Here is a 20,329-nt window from a genome sequence, read left to right on the forward strand (position 1 = left end):
CTTTCAGTTGCTGGCGGGTGTTTAACTACTCAAAGAGCTCAAATTTTATTACCTATTGCCTTCCCATATTTGTTGAATCAATCATTTATTGATCAGTTGAAATGTGAGTGAGTGGCAGAAAGACGTCATGAAAGAAATATGAACAGTTTGACTTTATGTGTCAGACTGAAAGAATTATTACTATAAAGTCGGTACTACTATGACAGAACCTCAGATAATTGAATGCCTGAGTCATAATTGAATGCTTGTGAATGTGGAATCTGGATAATTAAACGCAAAATATAATAAATCTCAGCACAGTCACAATTAAAGCTGTCTACATGTATATGTTGTTTGTAGATATTGCACAAATGCTGTCACTGCCAATGGAGTTAACTTGGTTATCTGACTTTAGTTATTAATTGCACACGTTTGATTTTGGGTTAGAAATGATGCGTTTTACTACTTAAAGGGCCGGTGACATGCAATAATTGAAAAATTATTTTACGTTCTTATATGATAGTTCTAAAGGTGTACATATTAGATTTTAAAAATCAAGGTTTCTATAAGAAAATTCCGTCATAATGTGCTTCTGTTATGGCGCATCTGGTTTTGAGAAGCAGATTGGGGGTGTGTACATATGACGTGAAAGTGAGAACGGACATCAAGTTAGCGCAAAACATATTGATGACTAGCTCAGGCAGTGAATGTGACAGAGCAAGCGACTCTAGTGATGAAGATGCGGCGATCTCAAGAAAGTTTTGCACGACCATACTCTTCAGGAGATGCGATCATTAGCGGGCAAAACACCATTGTCTACGGTCACGTCAGCCTTCGGAATTGTTGCATGACGGTTGGAAACAGTCTTTGTGCATAGAACCTACAGTATCGTATGTAGTAGATACTGTTGATATGGGGAATGGCTCAGAAGATGTCAAAAGTGAAGCTGTAGAATGGGTGGATCTATCTAACTTTGAGCCTGTCGCCAGTGAGACGCCATCGCCGGTAGCACCCGAAGACGAACAAATGAATGACTATTTGATTTATCGTGGTATTAAACAGTTTGGCTGATATTACAAGTCATATAGTGGAATTTTGTTTAGATGTACCACTACATGTAGTAAGTTGTGGTTGCTAATGTCCGGTCGTCATTGTGGGTGCTGCCAGGACACACTTGGAAGGAACTGACAAAAGTGCATCACTGAACACCCAGGATTCTTTGGTGTCTGCCTAGATGTGTAGGTTCTGCAGACTGCATACAGCAGGACCATTTCATTGCATGAAAATGATCCTCCTCCATTGATGAGAAACGATTCTACTAACAATACTGGCTTTAACAATGGATTTCTGTGTTTGCACGGGAGATATATACAGATATTCTTCTTACCATCAATTAGCAAGATGGTGTAAACTGGCTGTCATGCCTCTTGTCAGCAGTTAGAAGATTCTGTACCACCATAGAAATTGTTCAGTGGCTCATATTTTTAATTAGTTTAATTCATCAGTACATGTACACTTTTGTAAGAGTCTCTTTTACGTTTTTTGTATGTCAATCTCATCTTCTGTGGTGTTTCCAACTGCTTAGCCCTCGCACTGTCTCAATCACTATGCACGGCATTCTGTCTCAATTTCAGCGCCCGGTAGCCCAAACCAAATTGCTCACTTAATACTTGGTTATTTTCAAAGCAGTCTACTTTGAAATAACGACTACACAAGACGGAAGAATCATTCGGCCTTCTCAGCGATCTCTTGTTTGTCTGATTTGTTCTGTCCACTTTTGCCTGTTTAGGGTCTTTGAAAAACCGAAAGAGCCTCACATCTTCTTTTGCCATATTATAGCACCCAGCTGCCACACATTGTCTATTCTAGCCGTAGCACACGCTCAAGTCTTGTGTGTTATCTATTTCACTTTGTGATAACGTGACATCCGTTTTCACTTTTACGTAATAAGTACACGTCCAAATCTGTTGTTAGAAACCGGATGAAATAAACTGGAAGCACATTACGCCACAATTTTTTATAGAAACCTTGATTTTTAAAATCTAAAATTAATTTTCTTGTTATACACTTTTACAACTACCATATAGAAATTTAAAATATTTTTCAATATTTGTGTGTCAGTGGCTCTTCAAATGGTGCAGTGATTTGTGGGTGTGATTCTGGTGCAAGATTGAAAGTCATTATGTCATATCTTTAGGCATGTGTTCATGTGTGCTGCATAGTATAGACTTGCAGTGTAATTGTTGTCTTTGGTCAGATGTGCTATACTCAGGAACTTACTTGCATGATCTTGCAGAAAGTTAGCTTTTACTGAATACTTTTGTACACATGCTTTTTCGAAGTACGTACAGCCCACTTGCAAGTCTGGAAATTACGCAAACTGGTTTAGCTTTAATGTAGTTTATGAATTATAGCTTCTTTTATGTAACACGTAGGAGACATGTGAAGTTAATATGTTACCGATATTCATGCAATTACTCACTTTTACCTTGTTGTTAATTACAGAGGTACATTTTGTTGTCACTTGTATTACAGAAGTTAAATCTGTTGCCAAGTCTTTTATCAAGCTTGGTGTTCAGCCACACATGTCTGTAGCTATCATTGGATTTAATTCTCCACGTTGGTTTATTTCCTATCTTGGAGCAATTATGGTAAGATATTTGCTTGCTTTAAGTATGATAGTGATTGCATTTGTTTATATCAAGATTGACAGTCATATTTTTAGGCAGGTGGTATTGGTGCTAGCATGTATACAACAAACAGTGCAGGTATGAAACAGTGACCAGTGAATCTTAGTTAGGTTTACTGGCTTAATTTTGTTAGCTATACTAAATTATTAGAGGACTCAAAATGGCTTAATTAAGCTACAAGCGTAAAAGAAGGACACCACAATAAGTGGTGGACTGCTTCGCGAGAAGCTCACTCTACACGGGCTGAATTGACTTCCGGTCTGTCTGTCGGTATGTCTGTACCTATCTACCTACCTACCTATGTTTGTTTGTTTGTAAGCGTGTGTCACGCTTGGGGAGTTTGTCGAGCCAATCAGCAGTCGTTTTGGGACGCGAAACGTAGGTGACGTAACGCTAGCTTGTCAGCGTGAATCATTCTTGGGAATTTGTTGAGCCAATCAGCAGACCTTTGGCACATCAACAATGGGTGACGTAACAATCCCGCAAATTATGACAGAAAAGCCGAGAGTTCGTAAACCTCCATTTTACGGTCAAACTGTCGTCAAACCAAGAAGCGCAGAGTAAAGTTCAGGTAATAGTCGTACTTTTTACAAAAGAATCGCAAAGCAAACGAATTTATTGTTCTTCAAGAAGCCAAGCTAAGGTCCCATGGGACCATGCATGTACCGTTGCACACGACCAACATGTCATCCGTGATCTTCAAGGGAGCAATATGTTTTAGCTGTAAGTAGGACTGATGATAAGCGATCGGCAGCGTCTTGCAAGAAAGATTCCCAGGAAACGCTAGCGCTGCTTTCTTCTGGATCCGTTCACTACATGTCGCTTCACAGTTACTGAGTATTTCTAGGAGACGTACGAGATAAATCTTTATCTATCTAGCTACGACGAATTATCATCGGAACGAAGCTGCTAGCAACGTACGGCTCAACGAAAGCATGATAATCTCGTCCACCTCAATAGTTAAATAATTGCAAGTGATGCAAGACGGAGTGCCACAGAATCGAGAAATAACGTGGATAACAATTCAAGCCCACTCTGTGAAAGAATATATTTACAGGTGTAAGTACGTAGGACTGATGATGAATGGTCGACATCGTTGCGCAAGAAAGACTCGTAGGAAACGTTGCGCTGCATGCTTTCTTCTGGATCCGGTTGCTATATATACCTGTCGCTGCACAGTATTTCCCGTGTACGTACATCGATGTCCACCTCAAGTGATGCAAGCAAGAACGCTACATGCAGAATTGAGAAATAACGTATAAATGACAAGCCTGCTCCGTCCAAAAGACGCAGCTGTCACGCATGCGCATGTACCGAATTTGAAGTGTAGTGTGGGACGTACATTGATGATATTTAGTAAGAATCTCTAATCACATCGACGCATCCCTGGGTTTTCAAAAAAAAAGAATTATACTTTCTAGCAACAAGCTAATGAATAATTAATGATAATGACAATGAATAGACAAAAATTAATAAAATTTACATTAATATTCACAACAAATACACAAGCCACCACACACACACACACATGCCCACACACACACGCACACACACACACACACACACACACACACACACACACACACACACACACACACACACACACATGATATGGACACACACAGAAACACAAACACACACATGATATGGACACACACAGAAACACAAACACACACACGCTCGTAGCTCTGAAGCGACGGTGTGAACACAGCTTCATTTACTAGTATTTGATAGCACTACAATTAGTCAGTTATCTATGAGCTATACAGGTGGATTATATGTGTACATGATGGAGAATATATGTGTATGTGACATGCTTTTGCTTTAGATACTTGCAAGTATATAGCAGAGAAATGCAGGGCAGTTGTCATGGTAGTAGAAAACCAACTGCAGCGTGACAAAATTCTGAAGGTTTACATATTTTCCAAGTATATAAACTTAAGACATAATTATCGGTGGTTGTACGTTTAATTGTACAGATTGCTCCAGAGTTATCCAAACTTCGTGCGATTATTCAATACACAGATGTTGTTAGTGATGACATTAGGAATGGACAGGTAATTTTTCCAAACGTTGATTTGATACTTTGCGTAAGTCTTGGGTAATATGTTATACATTACTATGTAGAACAACCTATTTGCACAAGAGTGCAATTATGGGTGGACATAAATTGTTTTTAAGGAACTTAAGTTGCATTTACAATATACAACACTCCAGCATCGCGTTGCATCCATCTTACTTGGGAGTGGCATGCGTCTCGTTTGCGTTGTATGTTTGTACCATTTGCTGCAATATGGTTTCGGCCCACTGTAGACGTCGCTGCATGTATTCTTGAACTGACAACTCACACTAAGATTTTGTATACTAGCAGAACTCTGCCAGAACTTTCAGCTTGCGCATTCTCCTGTTCACGTGTTTCTTTGTACACCTTGCAGCTGATCATTCACAGGCAAGGACAACTTCCTACACAATCTATAAACCGCTTAATTAACGTCGAGGATAGTGCCAAAATCAGTAATCGCTTATGGAAGCCACGCGTACAATTTTAGTTGGCTGTGATTGGTGAAATCTAGGTGATACTTCCGATGCGTTTTGTTGAGCCATTGAATTAGTACCACATGACCAGACGCAATGCCACACGACTATCAAGCGTTTGCATATTGTAAATGCAGCTTTAGGATGTACTTTGTTGTCTCATTTTCAAGTATGCAGCAGTGCTTGGATGTTTATCTCCTTACTAAATGTACAAAATGCTGGGTTTGGAGCTGAGAAAGAAATAGCTATGATTCCATGTAGCTCAACAGATTTCTGAACTCTTTAGCATCTAGCAAAATAATATGAACTTTGTTGTTTTAGTTGAGAAAAATGAAGTTTCAGCAATCAACCTTGTTAGGAGAAGTATATAAATCCTTGATTAGTATTGGAAACTTTATTGATTGCTGCTACATCAATCAAAGCAAATATTTGTATTTTTCATAAGTTTTCAGCATCTCCTTGAGGAATCTTATCTCATTCTTCAACAGCTAATGTCAACTCTGTCAAGTTTCGTGAACCATGGGCATGAACTGTCTGTTTCAGATCTCTAGAAGCATTTCTGTCAGATTTAAGTCTGGCCTCTGCTTGGCTACTCTAAATCAGAGAAAGAGAAGTGTTTTCTAAAACCAAGAATGTGTCGATTTGCTCATGTAGTTTGAATTGCTGGAAGACCCAAATTATATCAAGACGAAGCTGGAAAATGGAGAAAGCAACTATTGCGGACAAATTTCTTGATATTGTACAGAATTCGTCTTCCCTTCCATGAGTAGCTGTCTGAGATTGAAGATCGTAAAGCAGTGTCAAAAAATAAGGACTTGTAACTGATGCTGAGTACATGGACGAACTGTTTATATTGTCAGCATTCTGAGGAAGAATTACACGGAGATTGTCTTGAGCAATGGACTCACCAGGAAATGACAACATTTTTGAAGAATCATTGGTGATGGCCTGACTCATCATTGGTTTCAATAGTCTTGCAGAAAGGGATCGTACTGCATTATAGCTCCAAGGAAAGCAGCTGCAGCAGTTCTGCGAGACTCTCGCAAACCTAATCCACCCACCCAGGGGAATGGGAAGCGGTAGCTTGCAGCCAAGTTGAATCAGAGAGATGTTGCAATGCTTTTAAGACAGTTTTGTAATCCCATATCGAATTGAAGTAACTGCATTGTCATGATACGTATCCGGAGAAACTATTTTGAGCAGTGATTGATCTTGCACAATGACAGACAGGATCTCAGCAGATGTAGTTCAACCTGAGGGTTTTCAAGGTTTGATAAACGTTTCTGACAAGTTAAAAGGTTATCATTGCGTTCCGCAAGAAAGGAATGAAAGAATTCAGCTGAACCCTAATAGTCTGTGGGCCAAGGTCAGAATTGTGACTTTTCCGTGCACCTCATGGCAAACCATTTTCTTCTAGCTTTTCCTATGTAATTTTTGCAGTGATATGAAAATGATGTTTTTATTAGCATCAGAGTGTCCAAAGTTGACTAAAACAGCATTTTCTTAAATTAAATTTTGCCATAGTAACCAATATATGAAATTAAAAAGATGTCGGATTTGCTATCAAAAACTTTTAGGTATAGTTGACAAGCTTTCTTAAGTAATTAAGTTAATTTAAAGCAGAAATCAGATGTATTCTAACTGAGCTCAAATAGATTATGTAAAGAGATCTATAGTCTGTATGTGTTAGTGACCACTACAATTTCCCATTAAATATAGTCAGTATCACTTATGCTGTTCGCTGTTGCATCCAGTAAAGGCATGCAACCCCGGGAAGCGCTTTACACACATCTTCTATCGACCAAGCAATATTTGTTATGCTGATGTGGCGTGCCTTTGATTTCTTGACTCTGTCTGCTATATAATCAGTGCCGGGATCTGATATGCAGCCGAGCAACTGTCACTAAAATGTCATTATCTGATGAACAGATGACAATATTTATGTGAGATGTTCTTGTGTTTGCTGAATGGATGGGTTGTAAAAATATTCGGGTGCCAGCTTCTTCTTTGTTGCATGAAAGTGCTGGAATCAATTGGGCGGTGACAACTAGACCATCGATTTGTAGTAAACCTTGAGCAGTTGCTGTGGTGACACACAAATACACACTTACTATAAAGGAGACATGCGTATTTGGCAGCTGCATTTCATTCCCTAGACAGAAAATCAACAAATGCTATTCTATTTGCTGCTGCTGCCATGAACCTTATATCGCGAGGAAGCATCTGGTGACGATGCTGTACTAAGATGAAAACAGTTGTGGCAATTGATGCACCGCAATTTTTCTCCAAATTCTTAATTGGCAAATGCAGATAACGATCAATCACGAAGTCAATTTGATTTCTAGAAGACGCGTTATTGTGTAGAAGAGCAGTTCCGTCAATTAGAGACAACTATAACATGTACGCCAAACAAGGTCACTATTAATTGAGTTAAAGATTGAGGAAGTGTTCTGCTCTGAACTTAGCGCCCTCCAATGGTCACTGGCTACTGTTGATGGAGGGATTTAAAAGACAGCCAAGTCTAGAATGTTACATTATAATACAGGAAAATATGTGACTCCTGTACAATTTTTATTAAATGCTACTCTTTTCACATCCTTGCTGTCATGAAAACAATGATCTGTCGGATCGAGGTACCACTGGTTGGTAATTGCAACATGGGTAAACATTCTTAAGTTTACTTTCTCTGCGACACCCAAAGTCTATGTCATTGTTAGCTAGGCAACCGTTGTTGAAAGAACTGCCATTTTGCCTCGCCTTAATTGGCCTTGCTGCCAGCCAGTAAGAGCTAGGTTGTATTCTACCTCACATGGAGCAGCTAGTCCAGAGCAAAGACCGATGAGATCATCGAAGTTATCGGCCAAAAGACTAGCTCGTAGATAGGCAGTCATGATCAATGCAAGACTCGCTTTCAACTGCCTTTGTAAGCGTATATACAAGCTGTGTCTAGACGTATATACCTAGAGTTTTAACCTCAATAAAGTTCACTAATACTACGCAAACTACTATATTTGCAGCACGTCAGTGCAGTGTAGCATACTACAGTACAACAACATTTCAGGTACAGTACAACGGTCAAAGCACAATTTCTCACATCTTGTACATGGTGACAACTTGGAACTATAAATTTTTAAATAGATTTTCTACAGCGGTATTTATCACTTAATTGCAAGAGCTAACATTTCGAAAGCTTCACAGTAATGTGCAATTAGCAGGAACCATAACAAGATCAGGACTTTGCCCTAAACCGTATAACGCGCACTAGGCCTCGCGGTTCCAGTTCATTGCTGCACGGCTAATTTGCAAAACAGTCTTGTTCTAGCTGATCAGTCTTGATCTGTCTTGCCAAACATAGGTATTTTCAAACATCTAGTGTCATACGACAAGCTCCAACTGCCAAGAATTGGTTTGCCAAAGGGTGAACGGACGGCCTTTTTTTGCAATTGGTCTGCGGACTATAAAGAGGACATCCCAAAAAATCAACTCCTCCGCTTGAGTGACATATATGCTTGATTTCTGGCAGAAATTCTGGAAATGACTGGTCTCCAGTTGGCCAAAAATTTTGCACTTGGAGTGATTAACTGTTAGACCAAAATCAGACTCTTTGGAATTGATATCACTCAATAACGACATCACAAAGACAGGAGCCACATTTGTATACGACCACCAGTGATGATATGGTAAAGCGATACCCAATCTCAGAAAGCCACCAATCGATAATTGCGCAGTTTTATTGCAAGCCCTCCCATGCTAGGCTCAGCTTCTATCCAGTCACTGGGTCCTTTCCCTGAAGTGATCTGAGCTTTGATGGATCTTTGTTATGAATGAATGGATGTATTTAATTTGTATCCATTCAGATACGCTTTTGCTCTATTGGAGCATAACAGAACAAGAGACAAAATAAAAAGATACAACCAAATTAGATGCGACAGTAGGAATATACAGAGAACTACACACTAAATATCTCTGTACGTGGTAATGAAATGTTTTCTACAAAGTCAATTCCACGGCAGGTCAACTTATGCCTGCACACATACTGTGACAATAGATTACTTAGTGTATTATTAGATTTGTGGCTCTCTTCAGTGAGTACGACTGCTGATGTTTCATCTTTGTTGTTGCATTTGTGAACACTTCTACCTTTGTTTTGGGACAATGGGCTGTACTTGTGCCACTTGACGTCGATTTACCGTAGTGTTGCAACGTATGATGTGAAAATCAGCACATTCTATCACAATTGTGTTTCATACACACTTCTGCTTTTATTTTGGGTAGATTGACTGTACTTGTGCTGCTTGAGACAGATTTGGAACACCACTTGCTATATACGAGCCAGTGCCATATACAAGTCATTGGGGCGTAGTGTTATTGACAAACAGACATACATACATACATACATACATACATACGTACATGCAGACGGACAGACAGACAAATGCCCGATTGATTTGTATTATTGCTGTTTGAGAGACCACCCTAACATTTATATGGTTAATGATATAGATGTTCGGGATGGTTAATTATATTCTCCGCAGGAAGTGAAAAGCAGATTTTGCAGTACACAAATGGAAGCATTAATTTTTGTAGGAAATTAATTCATTATCATATACAGCTAGTGGACTTCTGTAGGGCAATTAACACTTCAGAACTAAGGTCAGGTTACTACAACTGGTTGGCTGTGATGGTAATTGATTACATATTTTATTCTTATACACTAAAGAGTCATTAAGCAACAATGTTTCAAAGGTGTTTTAAGATCATACATGTATATGCATTTGGAGGTTTTCTGCTTCATTTAAAACTCATTTGATTGATATTTATATGATTGCAGGATCTTCCTGTGTATAGTTGGAAAGACTTCAAGAAACTGGGAAGTGTGAGTCAACTGCATGTATTAAAGATGCTTTTGGATAATACAAGAAATTGAGTAGTCAGTAATTTGCTATCCTATCTTAGGATATCTTTTGCTTTGCAATTTGATTTAGCTTGCTTTTGTCAGTCCTTCTATTTATTCATTTATGTGGCAACTTGCCTGCTTGCTTGCTTTGTTTGAGTAATATTGTTTATTCGGTGAGTTGCATATCAATAATTGTGGACCTCCATAGATTAGTACATGTATCTACTTTTGTCTATTTATGTTGTTATATTGTGGTTATTGTTGTTATTTTGTTGCTGTCGGCGGCGGCAGTGGTGTTGGTGTGTGTCACCATTCATTCTGTCTGTCTGTTTGTGTGTCTGTCTGTCTGTCTGTTGTCTGTCTGCCTGTCTGTCTGTATGTCTGTATGTCTTGCTTTATTCAATAAATCTTCTAGGTAATACAACAGCTAAGCAATGCAAATAACTCAGATGTGTCCCAACTACTACGATACCAACTTATAACACTAAACCATAGAACAATTAAACCTAAATGAACTATTAACTGTTACCATTATGATTATAAACTTCTCTAGGAACAACTGTTGACCGTCTCTGTCGTTGATCCAACTTGATTCTTCATCCAAAACAGAGCCTGTCAGTCTTTCAAGTTTCCCGTCATGACTCAAGCATTTGCTTTTTTTGTAAAATGGTTGAAAAACGTTTTGTCCAGTAGGACATAAAATCAGCTCTTGCACGTACGCCCGAGCATCCTGGAGCAATTGCTGCAATGGTGTTTAGTTACCTTTCAGCATCTGTCTGTCTGTCTGTCTGTCTGTCTGCCCTGATTTTTTGATGTGCAATGAATCAAGCACAGAGTTGGAAGTAAGCATGGCTCCGGCAAAGACATTCTAAATAGAGCGTCTAAAGAGGCAGGCTATGCAGCTGAGAGACGTGTGAGGAGAAAGAAAAACAAATACAAAACTCTGTCAGTTTAGGATGGCACAACACCTAACTTATTTCCTCTGGTCTTTGAACACTTTGGGTTCTGGGGTTAGGAGGCTGATAAATTCCTGAACACACTCTCAAAGAAATCAAAAGATTCGGAGGGCAGAAGTACTGAAGCCGACTTTAGGACAAGATGGCGTAGGCAGATTTCTATAATTATCCAGCGTTGTAGTGCTAGAGTTATATTAAAGAAGATAAGTAGATTGCATGTAGGTAAGATAGGTGATTTTTATATAGATATTTAGCGCATTAGGACAATAGCTATGACTTCAGACATTTCAGTAGTTTTTGTTAATGCTTAGGATGCTTTCAGTTTTGCAATTGTGACATTTACAGTTTAGGAGAGAATGTAACAATTTGTCTGTCTGTCTGTCTGTCTGTTTGTCTGTCTGTCAAATCTTTATATTTCATACATATGAACTATTACAAGCTACATAGTCCTACGGCCCACAGCAGAAATGCAGCTGTTTTTCTAAGTTCCGTAGCCCCAACAGTCCGATCTAAATTTTATTAGCTAAATCGCTAGTCTAGGACTAGAATAGGCTGTTTGTTTGTCTAGAGCCAAAACGAAGTGTCCTTTCATAGAGAACGGGGGCGTCTCTAGTCGTCACCTAGTTGTCATGACAACCTACACTGCCGTTGTCTAAACCAGCTTCTCACTTGCTAAAACAGGTTGCTTTGTACTTGATTATTCATTATTCTGCTGAAAATCGAAGCTTGAAGCCTCACGTTTGTGCAAGTCAGGAGTTCCGTGTTTATTATCCGGGACATGACAAAGTGTAACTCTGTGATTCTACTGCTGTTACAACTGCAACTGCAACGTTAACTGCTACAGCAACTACTACCAGAACTCATACTACTGAGTTTAGGACCAGAACAAAAGCACTGGCCATTCATGCCAATTAAATTTTCACAGCATGCGGTATAGTCTATCTGTAAGTACCGGTGAGTCACAGTCATCATCCAGTAAGTCACGTGCAGCTCGCATAGCATTCTTTGTAGTGACGGTAAACACATCCATGAATTACATGTTGCATTACATCATCCGTATAGTACATTGCTGCTTTAGTGTGGTGCAATCTAGGAATGATGTAATAATAATATAGTAATAAAAATATTTATTTCTATCGCGTCACCACAGTAATGCAGTTCCCACTGGGGCAGACTAACACACCTACAACACACAGCTAGAGCTGTAGCTAGACATTCTTTTAGGGCTAAATGTGTACTGTCACTACAACCCTCACTTTTACAAGTGTTAAAATTTCTCCACTGTGCCTACAACTCAACTATTCAATTGAGACGCACTACTTTCATTTTTCCAATTTGTCTTTACTTGTAAGTGTCCGGTTGAGTCACAGTCATCATCCGGTAAGTCACGTGCAGCTGTGGCTATCGTACACCGAAATGGTAGGTATTCTTCTTGATTTTATTTTCGTTCAACTAGAACAGGTGATTGGAAGTTACACTTGCTGACTGTACGAAAGATGATACCCTGGTTCTTTGCTTACGACAGAGTAAATTATAGCCGGTACCTGACGCTCTACTGGTGTGAAATGACTGTTTTACCTAAGACTCATCTAGATGCCCATGAGGAATTTCTTAAAGGCGAATTTTGTGTGCAACGGTAACTGGGCATTTAGGCAAATTCCAGTAGACCAAGCAATTGAACAAACTATTAATTGTGACTCGAAGACCAAGGACGGCATTATAGGTTTTAGTCAAAACCCGGAGCCGTCCAGAAATGGATTGCTAGCGCTCATCGGCGTGCTGAGATCTCCCGAAACTGTTTGGACATGGCAGGACTGTACGAAAACACAAAGAGATTGCACAAGGATTGTGGAGCAAACCGTATCAAGAAAGATGAAGCTTCTGTACAGGCTGTTCTTGAATCAATCAAAACAGGAAGCAATCCATTTGCAGTTGAAGACATCACTAATCTTTTTAGTACTTCGTCTGGTGTCGTTGTCTCAGATGACATAGCAGCAGATATACTAAATGCTTACACCATCGGAGAAAAACGCTTTGTTCAGTTTGTTAACGAAAGACTGAAGTCCTCAAAAAGTTAGCTTTTACGATCCTCTTCCCAAACTGAAGCTTGAGACATTCTCAGCACAGGTAAAAACAAAATCTGTAAAAGTGAAAGGACAAGAAGTAATCGTGCGTGCTGATCGAAGCCTATTTGCTAGGTTACTAATTGTAGCACAGACTAGATCTTTAAATATGCGTGATGTTCTTTGCTACGAACTAGGTCCTCTCCCTTGGTCTCTAGTGTCAGTGGATGGAAGCTTGGCAAAAACTGCAAAGTCAAAACTGCTTGATCTGTTAGAGAAAGACATTCCTCCTGCTGAAAATGTGCCTGGCAATGCTGCGTGGGTGATTGATGCCATGGCATTGCTGCAAAGTTTAGGTACAATCCCAGCTACATTTGCAGATCTGTGAGAAATTCAAGCTGTGAGAAATTCCGTTAGTGAAAACGTTTGCGACGCACTTCTAGGATTACACGCTCTAACTGGCTGTGGTACTACATCTGCTTTCAAAGGGTGAGGGAAAAAGACTGGTTTACAATTGCTGCAATCGAATTCGCAATTATGTGATGGTATTCAACGACTTAGTGGTACATTTAATGTTTCTGATGATTTTTTTACTGTATGCGAAACGTTTGTTTGCCAGTTGAATGGATCAAAGCCGAATTCCATTAATGACTGCAGGTACGAGCTGTTCTCTGTAAAGGGTGCACAAGGCGACAATCTTCCCCCAACCCAGGACGCACTACAGATGCACGTGCAGAGAGCTAACTATCAAGCCGCAGTTTGGGTAAGAGCTCTTCAAGCCAAACCGGCTGTACCCTCTCCTTGTGGGTATGGGTGGGAAACTGTGAATGATCAATTAACAATGAAATGGATGACACGGAAACCAGCACCTGATGACCTACTGGTTTTAGTCAATTGCCGTTGTCATACCGGATGTAGTTCACGTCGACGTTCTTGTGTACGTGAAGGGATGCCTCGCACAGATGCTTGCACAGATGCTTGTGGTTGTGAAGACTGACAACCAAACCGCTTCATGTAGATGTGAAACAGACAGCGAAGGGAGTGATGATGAAGCAGAGTTCTAGAGCAGCTGACTTACCTTTAGCTAGTTGTTAATTTGCTTCAAGTTTGCTGCACACATAGTAATAATAAAGACTAGAAAGACACATATAGATTATTTTTCTTTATTTTGACAAAGTTAAAATACTATATAGTTAGATTACTAACTTGATTAGATAAGATGGATTAGATAAGATTGCCGTTTTGAGTAATAAACCTTGGTTGCTATGGCAACAGTGTATCTTTGGTTCTAGTACTTTGGACACTTTTTCAGACTAACTAATGTTAAATTCGCACTCTTCTATGTCGTTTGTCGAGATATCAATAATAAATTTAGATCAGACCATTGGGGCGACGGACTTTTGAAAAACTGACTGTGGGCCGTAGGACTAATAGATACGAAAGTCTGTTATATATCAATTAGACCCACACGGTTTTCTAAAAAATTATCAACTTAGGTTGCATGCAATTCTGTCTGTCTGTCTGTCTGTCTGTCTGTCTGTCTTTCTGTCTTTTGTCTGTCTCTGTCTTTTTGTCTTTGTTTGTCTTTGTCAATTTGTCTTTGTATATCTATCTTATTTCTAAGTTTTTGCTGCAATAATTAACTGACTGCTGTATTATTCTTAAGTACTGAGATAAATGATATTGTAGTTGTTTTGTTTGTCATGTTTTTAGATTTCCTCACTTTGTCTAACTGTACTGTAGTCTAATTACGCATTTGTAGGATTTACCAGAATATGAGCTTCAATGGAGACTGGAGGCTCAGAAACCTGGACAATGTACTGCTCTAATCTACACATCTGGAACAACTGGTCATCCTAAGGTATTGTGATAGTTTTTTGCTTTTGTTGTATCAGTATCAGTAGTTATAAGAGTGGTAGAATGGGCCCTACAGTTTTAGTTTTAGGTAGTAAAGAAGTCTGTTGTATGATTGGACGTTAGTTGGACTGCTGATGCCATATATTTTCATTCTAGACCACCGCCAACCTAGCAATGCAACCTGGCAATGCAACTGCAAACAGTATATTGTAGCACCCTAGCTTTGTCTGCGCCAATCAGTGTCCAGTATTCTCTTACAATAAGTGACATATCCCACTTCCGCTACATATTGACTGGTCAATAAATGGGGTCGTATAACTGCCTGGGGCTACTGGTTTATCAAGATGTGAATTATTTGTGCAAGGATATCAATGCCTCAGCTGGGTGCTACAAGCCGGTTATAGACCGTCTGGCAAGTGTATAAATGAATACACCCCGCTGCGCCCAGCTCATTAGCACTTGGGCTTTGCCTTCATGCCAATTCGTGGGCGGAGCGGGGTGTATTTCATTTATACACTTGCCAGTAGTCTATAACCTATACTTAGTCGCTTAATATACTTTAGGAAAACCTGATGCAAATCATCATGTAACACTGCATGTAAATTGAACCAAATTATAGATTCTTTGAATTACCATTAAAATGATTAGTAATTTCAGATAGATTTTAGGTCCGAAACATGGGTCATTATTTGAGCATGGGGCACAATTTGGGAATGGTCATTATTATTTTGCAAGCACAGAGACTGTTGCATTGTTCGTTTGCATATCATCACACTACACAAACAAAATACCTAATCTAATCTTACAGTTACCCCCTGACTACTTTTGCTTTCACTTGAGTCATATTCCTGGTCTTTTGCGTACATTGAATCTTCATAGTCACTCAGTGGTTCTATCTGGGTGTTTATTTCATCTCAACTGTACACATTGATAGACGTGCATGGATATAACGGGGGTTGAATACTACCCTAGTGGGGCAGTAATCGAGCATGGGGCATTATTATTTTGTATAGGCTACCACCTGTCCATAAGGCTAAATGCCAACACTTCAGCAGAGGTACTCGTATGCTGTCAATTTGAGTATGGTTACTTGAGTATCTGTTCTTTTGTTGCTGTGCGTGTGCTGTTAACGTTGTGGAGCTGCTAGGTACATGTATATACAAACTGCATAAATTCAACGTTTGCTGTAGCAATGAGGGATATCTGTGAGGCAGTATTTGGGTTGGTGGAGGTTGGCTGTTTGAGTTCCTCCTTTTTCTTGGGATGGAGTCTGGTTTGGATATCCTTGCCTTCTCAAGCATCAAAGTCAAGGTCTACGGCCTTTTTTCTATTTTTGATCAATAGCCAATGAGATACAGCTCTTTCAAAGTCAAAGTAACATGAGGAAGGTTCTTCAACTGAAATCTTAATTGAAATTTTAATACTATGAAGGAAGAAAATTTTGCAGGGTATCATGATTAGTGCAGAATTAATTTGTGCACTCTCAGGACTGACCCAACTACTAATTGCAGTATATTTACAGTATAATTACAGCAGTAAAACCCTAATGTTTGAAATTTAATTGTGTGATGAGCTGTGATCACAAAATATAACAAGAATTTTCCCTCGCACTATACTTTTAAATATTGGTGTCATGACATGAGAAACCCCAAATAACCAAAGGAAACATCTCACAGGTGCATTAGAAGATGGCATGGAAGCATTTGGCTTGGTATATGTATACTGTTTCAACAAGACAGACACGTGAATGAATAAACTGGTGGAAATGTAACTAAGGGGTCTTTCACAATGTTCCTTCTGGGGGAAATCCTGATAAGAGACAGATGGCTATCCTGATGCTCTGTCAAAATGGTCAAGGAATGAGGATGGACATGTCCATGACATCGCATTCAGAACATATTGGGGAGACGAATCGCAAAAGTGTTGCAGAAGTGTACTCCCAAGTAATTCTTATAAACATTGACATTTAAGATTTGATTATTTTGTATCTGAACTTCTTGGTGTACAGATTTGCTTGCATTAGACATTTAGAGACAAGACAAATGTTTAGTCACATGATGGCTATAATAAAGTTCATTTATTGCAATAAGATTTGTCTATCATTTAGTTAATTACTCTTGTTCAATATAGGGTGTGATGTTGTCTCACGATAATTTGACATGGACAGCAAGTGCCATTAAGCAATTTGCAAAAATTGAAGAAGTGAGACTTTTAGAATGAAGTTTGAAATACATAACTTGTATTTTTTGTTATTGACAGGACTATAAAGTAGTTTCATATCTCCCTCTTAGCCACATTGCAGCGCAGCTTACAGTAAGGCATATAACATCTATGTGGTATTTATCTGTTGTTTAGGCATGTGAGTATATTGATAAGGCTAGGCCAACTAACGTTTCATGCTTGGACACACCAACATAAAGCTGGGGCAACTGTCCAAGAGATATGGAAGTAATGACCAGATGGCTGTTGGAGTTCTTGTTGAGCTGCCTACTGTACAATTGTATGAGGCAATGAAGCTCAGACTAAGTGGATGACACTGATACCATGTGAAGTGCAAAAACAGACACTGGATCACATGGACCATTAACACCAGCAGAGTTACTTATCATTGCTTGTAGAACATGTGTACTGTACCGAACTTCTCTACAACAAGCACATCATTGTGCATGTGCACATTTGCTTTTAGTTTGGTCAAGCCTAAAACTGAACTGGCAAATCTGAGCATCAAAAAATTTAATTGGTCTGGCAGATAATGAAGTATGGCATCATTTAGTTATAATTAATAAAATGTATGAGTGCTATGTAGGGCTTGTCTATGTAGTTTGAGTCCTGTCTGTCAATAAAAAGTTGTTTGTGTTTAGGATATTTTTTTGCCAATTGTTTGCAGAGGTTCTGTGTGGTTTGCCAGACCTGATGCTTTGAAGGGCAGTCTTATAGAGACTCTGAAGGCATTTTTTGGGATTTTTTTGCTTGTGCTACTGTATAATCGTTGTGTATGGTGTCTTTGTGGACAGGATGTAAAACCAACATATTTTATGGCCGTGCCGCGTGTTTGGGAGAAACTTGCTGATGAGGTGAGATTGACACTTTCACAAGCAACAGGACTAAAGAAGAAGTTTTCAAGTTGGGCAATGGTAAGTGTTTGTTAGCGGCATTGTTGTGAATAATGAGAGACTGTTGACAATTGTTGGATTGAAACATGTATGACTCGAATTTGAAATGTGTTTGAAATATGTTTTTGTGCAATTATTACATGTGTTGTTAAACAATGTTTAATTAAAAATATTAGTATAGTTTGTGCAAGAATGCAGCAGCCATGCACGGAGGAAGAAGCAGTAAGTAAGGGTGTAATTGTTTTGTTAGTGTGAAGTGTACTCTAATTAATGTACATGTAAAAGACCCTTTGCAGTAGGCAGGGTCTATTTTATTGTAGACATTGTGGAGGACATCCAGGATGTGTTGCTGCCATCTGATAGCCCGTGGTGAATATTTGCACAGTTGTCAGGTGCTCTACTCTCTGTTCGCGTTGACCTTGCACTCTGAGAATCTGGAATACCTCTCGTATTCTTGGATGTACGGCAGCGATGTTGGTGTCATTTGAAACCGCAAGTTCCCGGATTTGTTATTTTTTGATACCGTTGTTGCTGTGTGGAAGGAGGCGGATAGATAAGGTTTCTGCATAAACGGCACATCTGGCGTCTTCGTACTGATCAGTCTCAAGCATTTGACCGTCATGTTCGTCAATGGATGTCGTATCTGCGTCTTCTTCGTCGTTGTCCAGGACCTCTTTGCCATTGTGTATGTAATGGAAAATTATATTAGTATATCTTGACATCAATTTATGGTTTGCAACTATGTAATGGAACTCTAATACAACAACAGGTGTCTTATTAGTCTCTTCCGAGTGCAAGGTCAATGCAAACAGAGAGTAATCATACTAGCAGGAAAGAGGAGTTAGTTTTTGTTAACAGTGATTATTATTACTCATCATGGCATCAGACAAGACAATTAAGCAAGAGATGGCAAAGAGAGTGGTTATGTGCTAAAAGCAAGTACTTGCAGTAAGGACTTATAGCTAGTGGGTTATGCTGTAAATAGGTACAAGTGTTCTTAAAACACTTCGTTAGTGGGAAGTCAAACAAACTAGTGTATCAGGTCATCACAACTGGATTCTAAGAGAAGTTGTGTGGGTTACAGTACCAGTGAGAGAAACCAGAAGATTTTGATAGCTACAGCAGTGCCAAGAGAAGAGCTGCCACAAAGAAGCCAGTTGACGATACAGCTGCAGATAGGAGAGGCAGTGATTGTGATAATGTGAGTGCTGATCTAAAATGAAAGCGCAAATGGTACTGCTGTTCAAACTGATTTGACTGGGAAAGGAATGGATACGTTTATGGCTGACTATGAAGACATGAAAAGACAATTGAAGGAAGCCAAGACTCTGGTCAGTTAAGTAATGTGAATTGAAGAGAAATTCTGTGGGAATGACAAGGAGACTTCGTTCTATGCTGTGCTGTGGAGTTGGGAAATCCTCTCTATTTAGGTATCACAAAGTGTGTTTACTCCCTTCGTGCAAATGCTAACAACTCGTATGCAACTGATGCTTTTATTTCAACTTTATTTAACCATTGTTTGGTGCACTTTTTCCAACTCCATGAATGTGATGTACACAAGATAGAGACTTTTGTTGTTTGGCCAGATCGAGATGTCCTTTATGTTATTTTGCCACTGGATTCTATCAATTGTCTATTCTCTATTCTTCTTGATAGTATAGTGGTGAGTATTCCGGCTTGTCACGCTGGGTTTCCTGTCGGGGAGTTTCTATGTTAGCTGTCAGGTCAGGTGCTGGCTCGATTGCTACTTACCAGTAACCATGGGTTGGGCTGTCAGCAACTAAACCGACGACCCTACCAAATTCTTCTGGTGTGGAGGGTGAGTCTGCATCCTTGTAGAACAAAATATATCTGTTACAAGGTCTGTGATGGACCACTCCCAGATGGTGACCTGTTGGCATCACTCAAGGGCGGAGATTAACAAACCTTACATCTGACCAGCCACTGTAGTATGACACTAATGCCAGCATGTCTTGGCCTGTCCTTGCCTCTGGACAGCATTAGTGTTGTACCGAGAGAGTGATACTAGTCAATTGCAAAAGCTAGTTTTACTTTATGATTTCGCAAGCAGTTTTGTGGTGAATGACAAAGGCAAGATTTCCCATACCAGCTCAAGACTGGTTCATAATATTGACGCTGATGTTGACATCAATGTCAATGTCTGGTGCCGACGTCAACATCAATATTGTGAACACGCCAGCATCACTGACATTGACCCCGGTGTCAGGATGTTGAGGTT

General features: G+C 39.5%; 1 protein-coding gene across 1 annotated transcript in view; it reads left to right on the forward strand.

Moving 5' to 3' along the window:
* Positions 1–2,518: 2,518 nt before the first annotated feature.
* Positions 2,519–20,329, forward strand: part of LOC134180992 (long-chain-fatty-acid--CoA ligase ACSBG2-like) — a 44,380-nt gene continuing 26,569 nt past the window's right edge. The window contains exons 1-10 of the mRNA XM_062648176.1: positions 2,519–2,630; positions 2,705–2,747; positions 4,498–4,580; positions 4,649–4,726; positions 10,036–10,080; positions 14,883–14,981; positions 17,108–17,179; positions 17,237–17,290; positions 17,839–17,925; positions 17,992–18,111. Of these exons, the coding sequence (XP_062504160.1) occupies positions 2,565–2,630; positions 2,705–2,747; positions 4,498–4,580; positions 4,649–4,726; positions 10,036–10,080; positions 14,883–14,981; positions 17,108–17,179; positions 17,237–17,290; positions 17,839–17,925; positions 17,992–18,111 (747 nt within the window). The 5' untranslated portion in view covers positions 2,519–2,564. The remainder of the gene's footprint in view (positions 2,631–2,704; positions 2,748–4,497; positions 4,581–4,648; positions 4,727–10,035; positions 10,081–14,882; positions 14,982–17,107; positions 17,180–17,236; positions 17,291–17,838; positions 17,926–17,991; positions 18,112–20,329) is intronic.

The sequence above is a fragment of the Corticium candelabrum genome, chromosome 6 (assembly GCF_963422355.1).
Source record: "Corticium candelabrum chromosome 6, ooCorCand1.1, whole genome shotgun sequence".
Classification (NCBI taxonomy): domain Eukaryota; kingdom Metazoa; phylum Porifera; class Homoscleromorpha; order Homosclerophorida; family Plakinidae; genus Corticium; species Corticium candelabrum.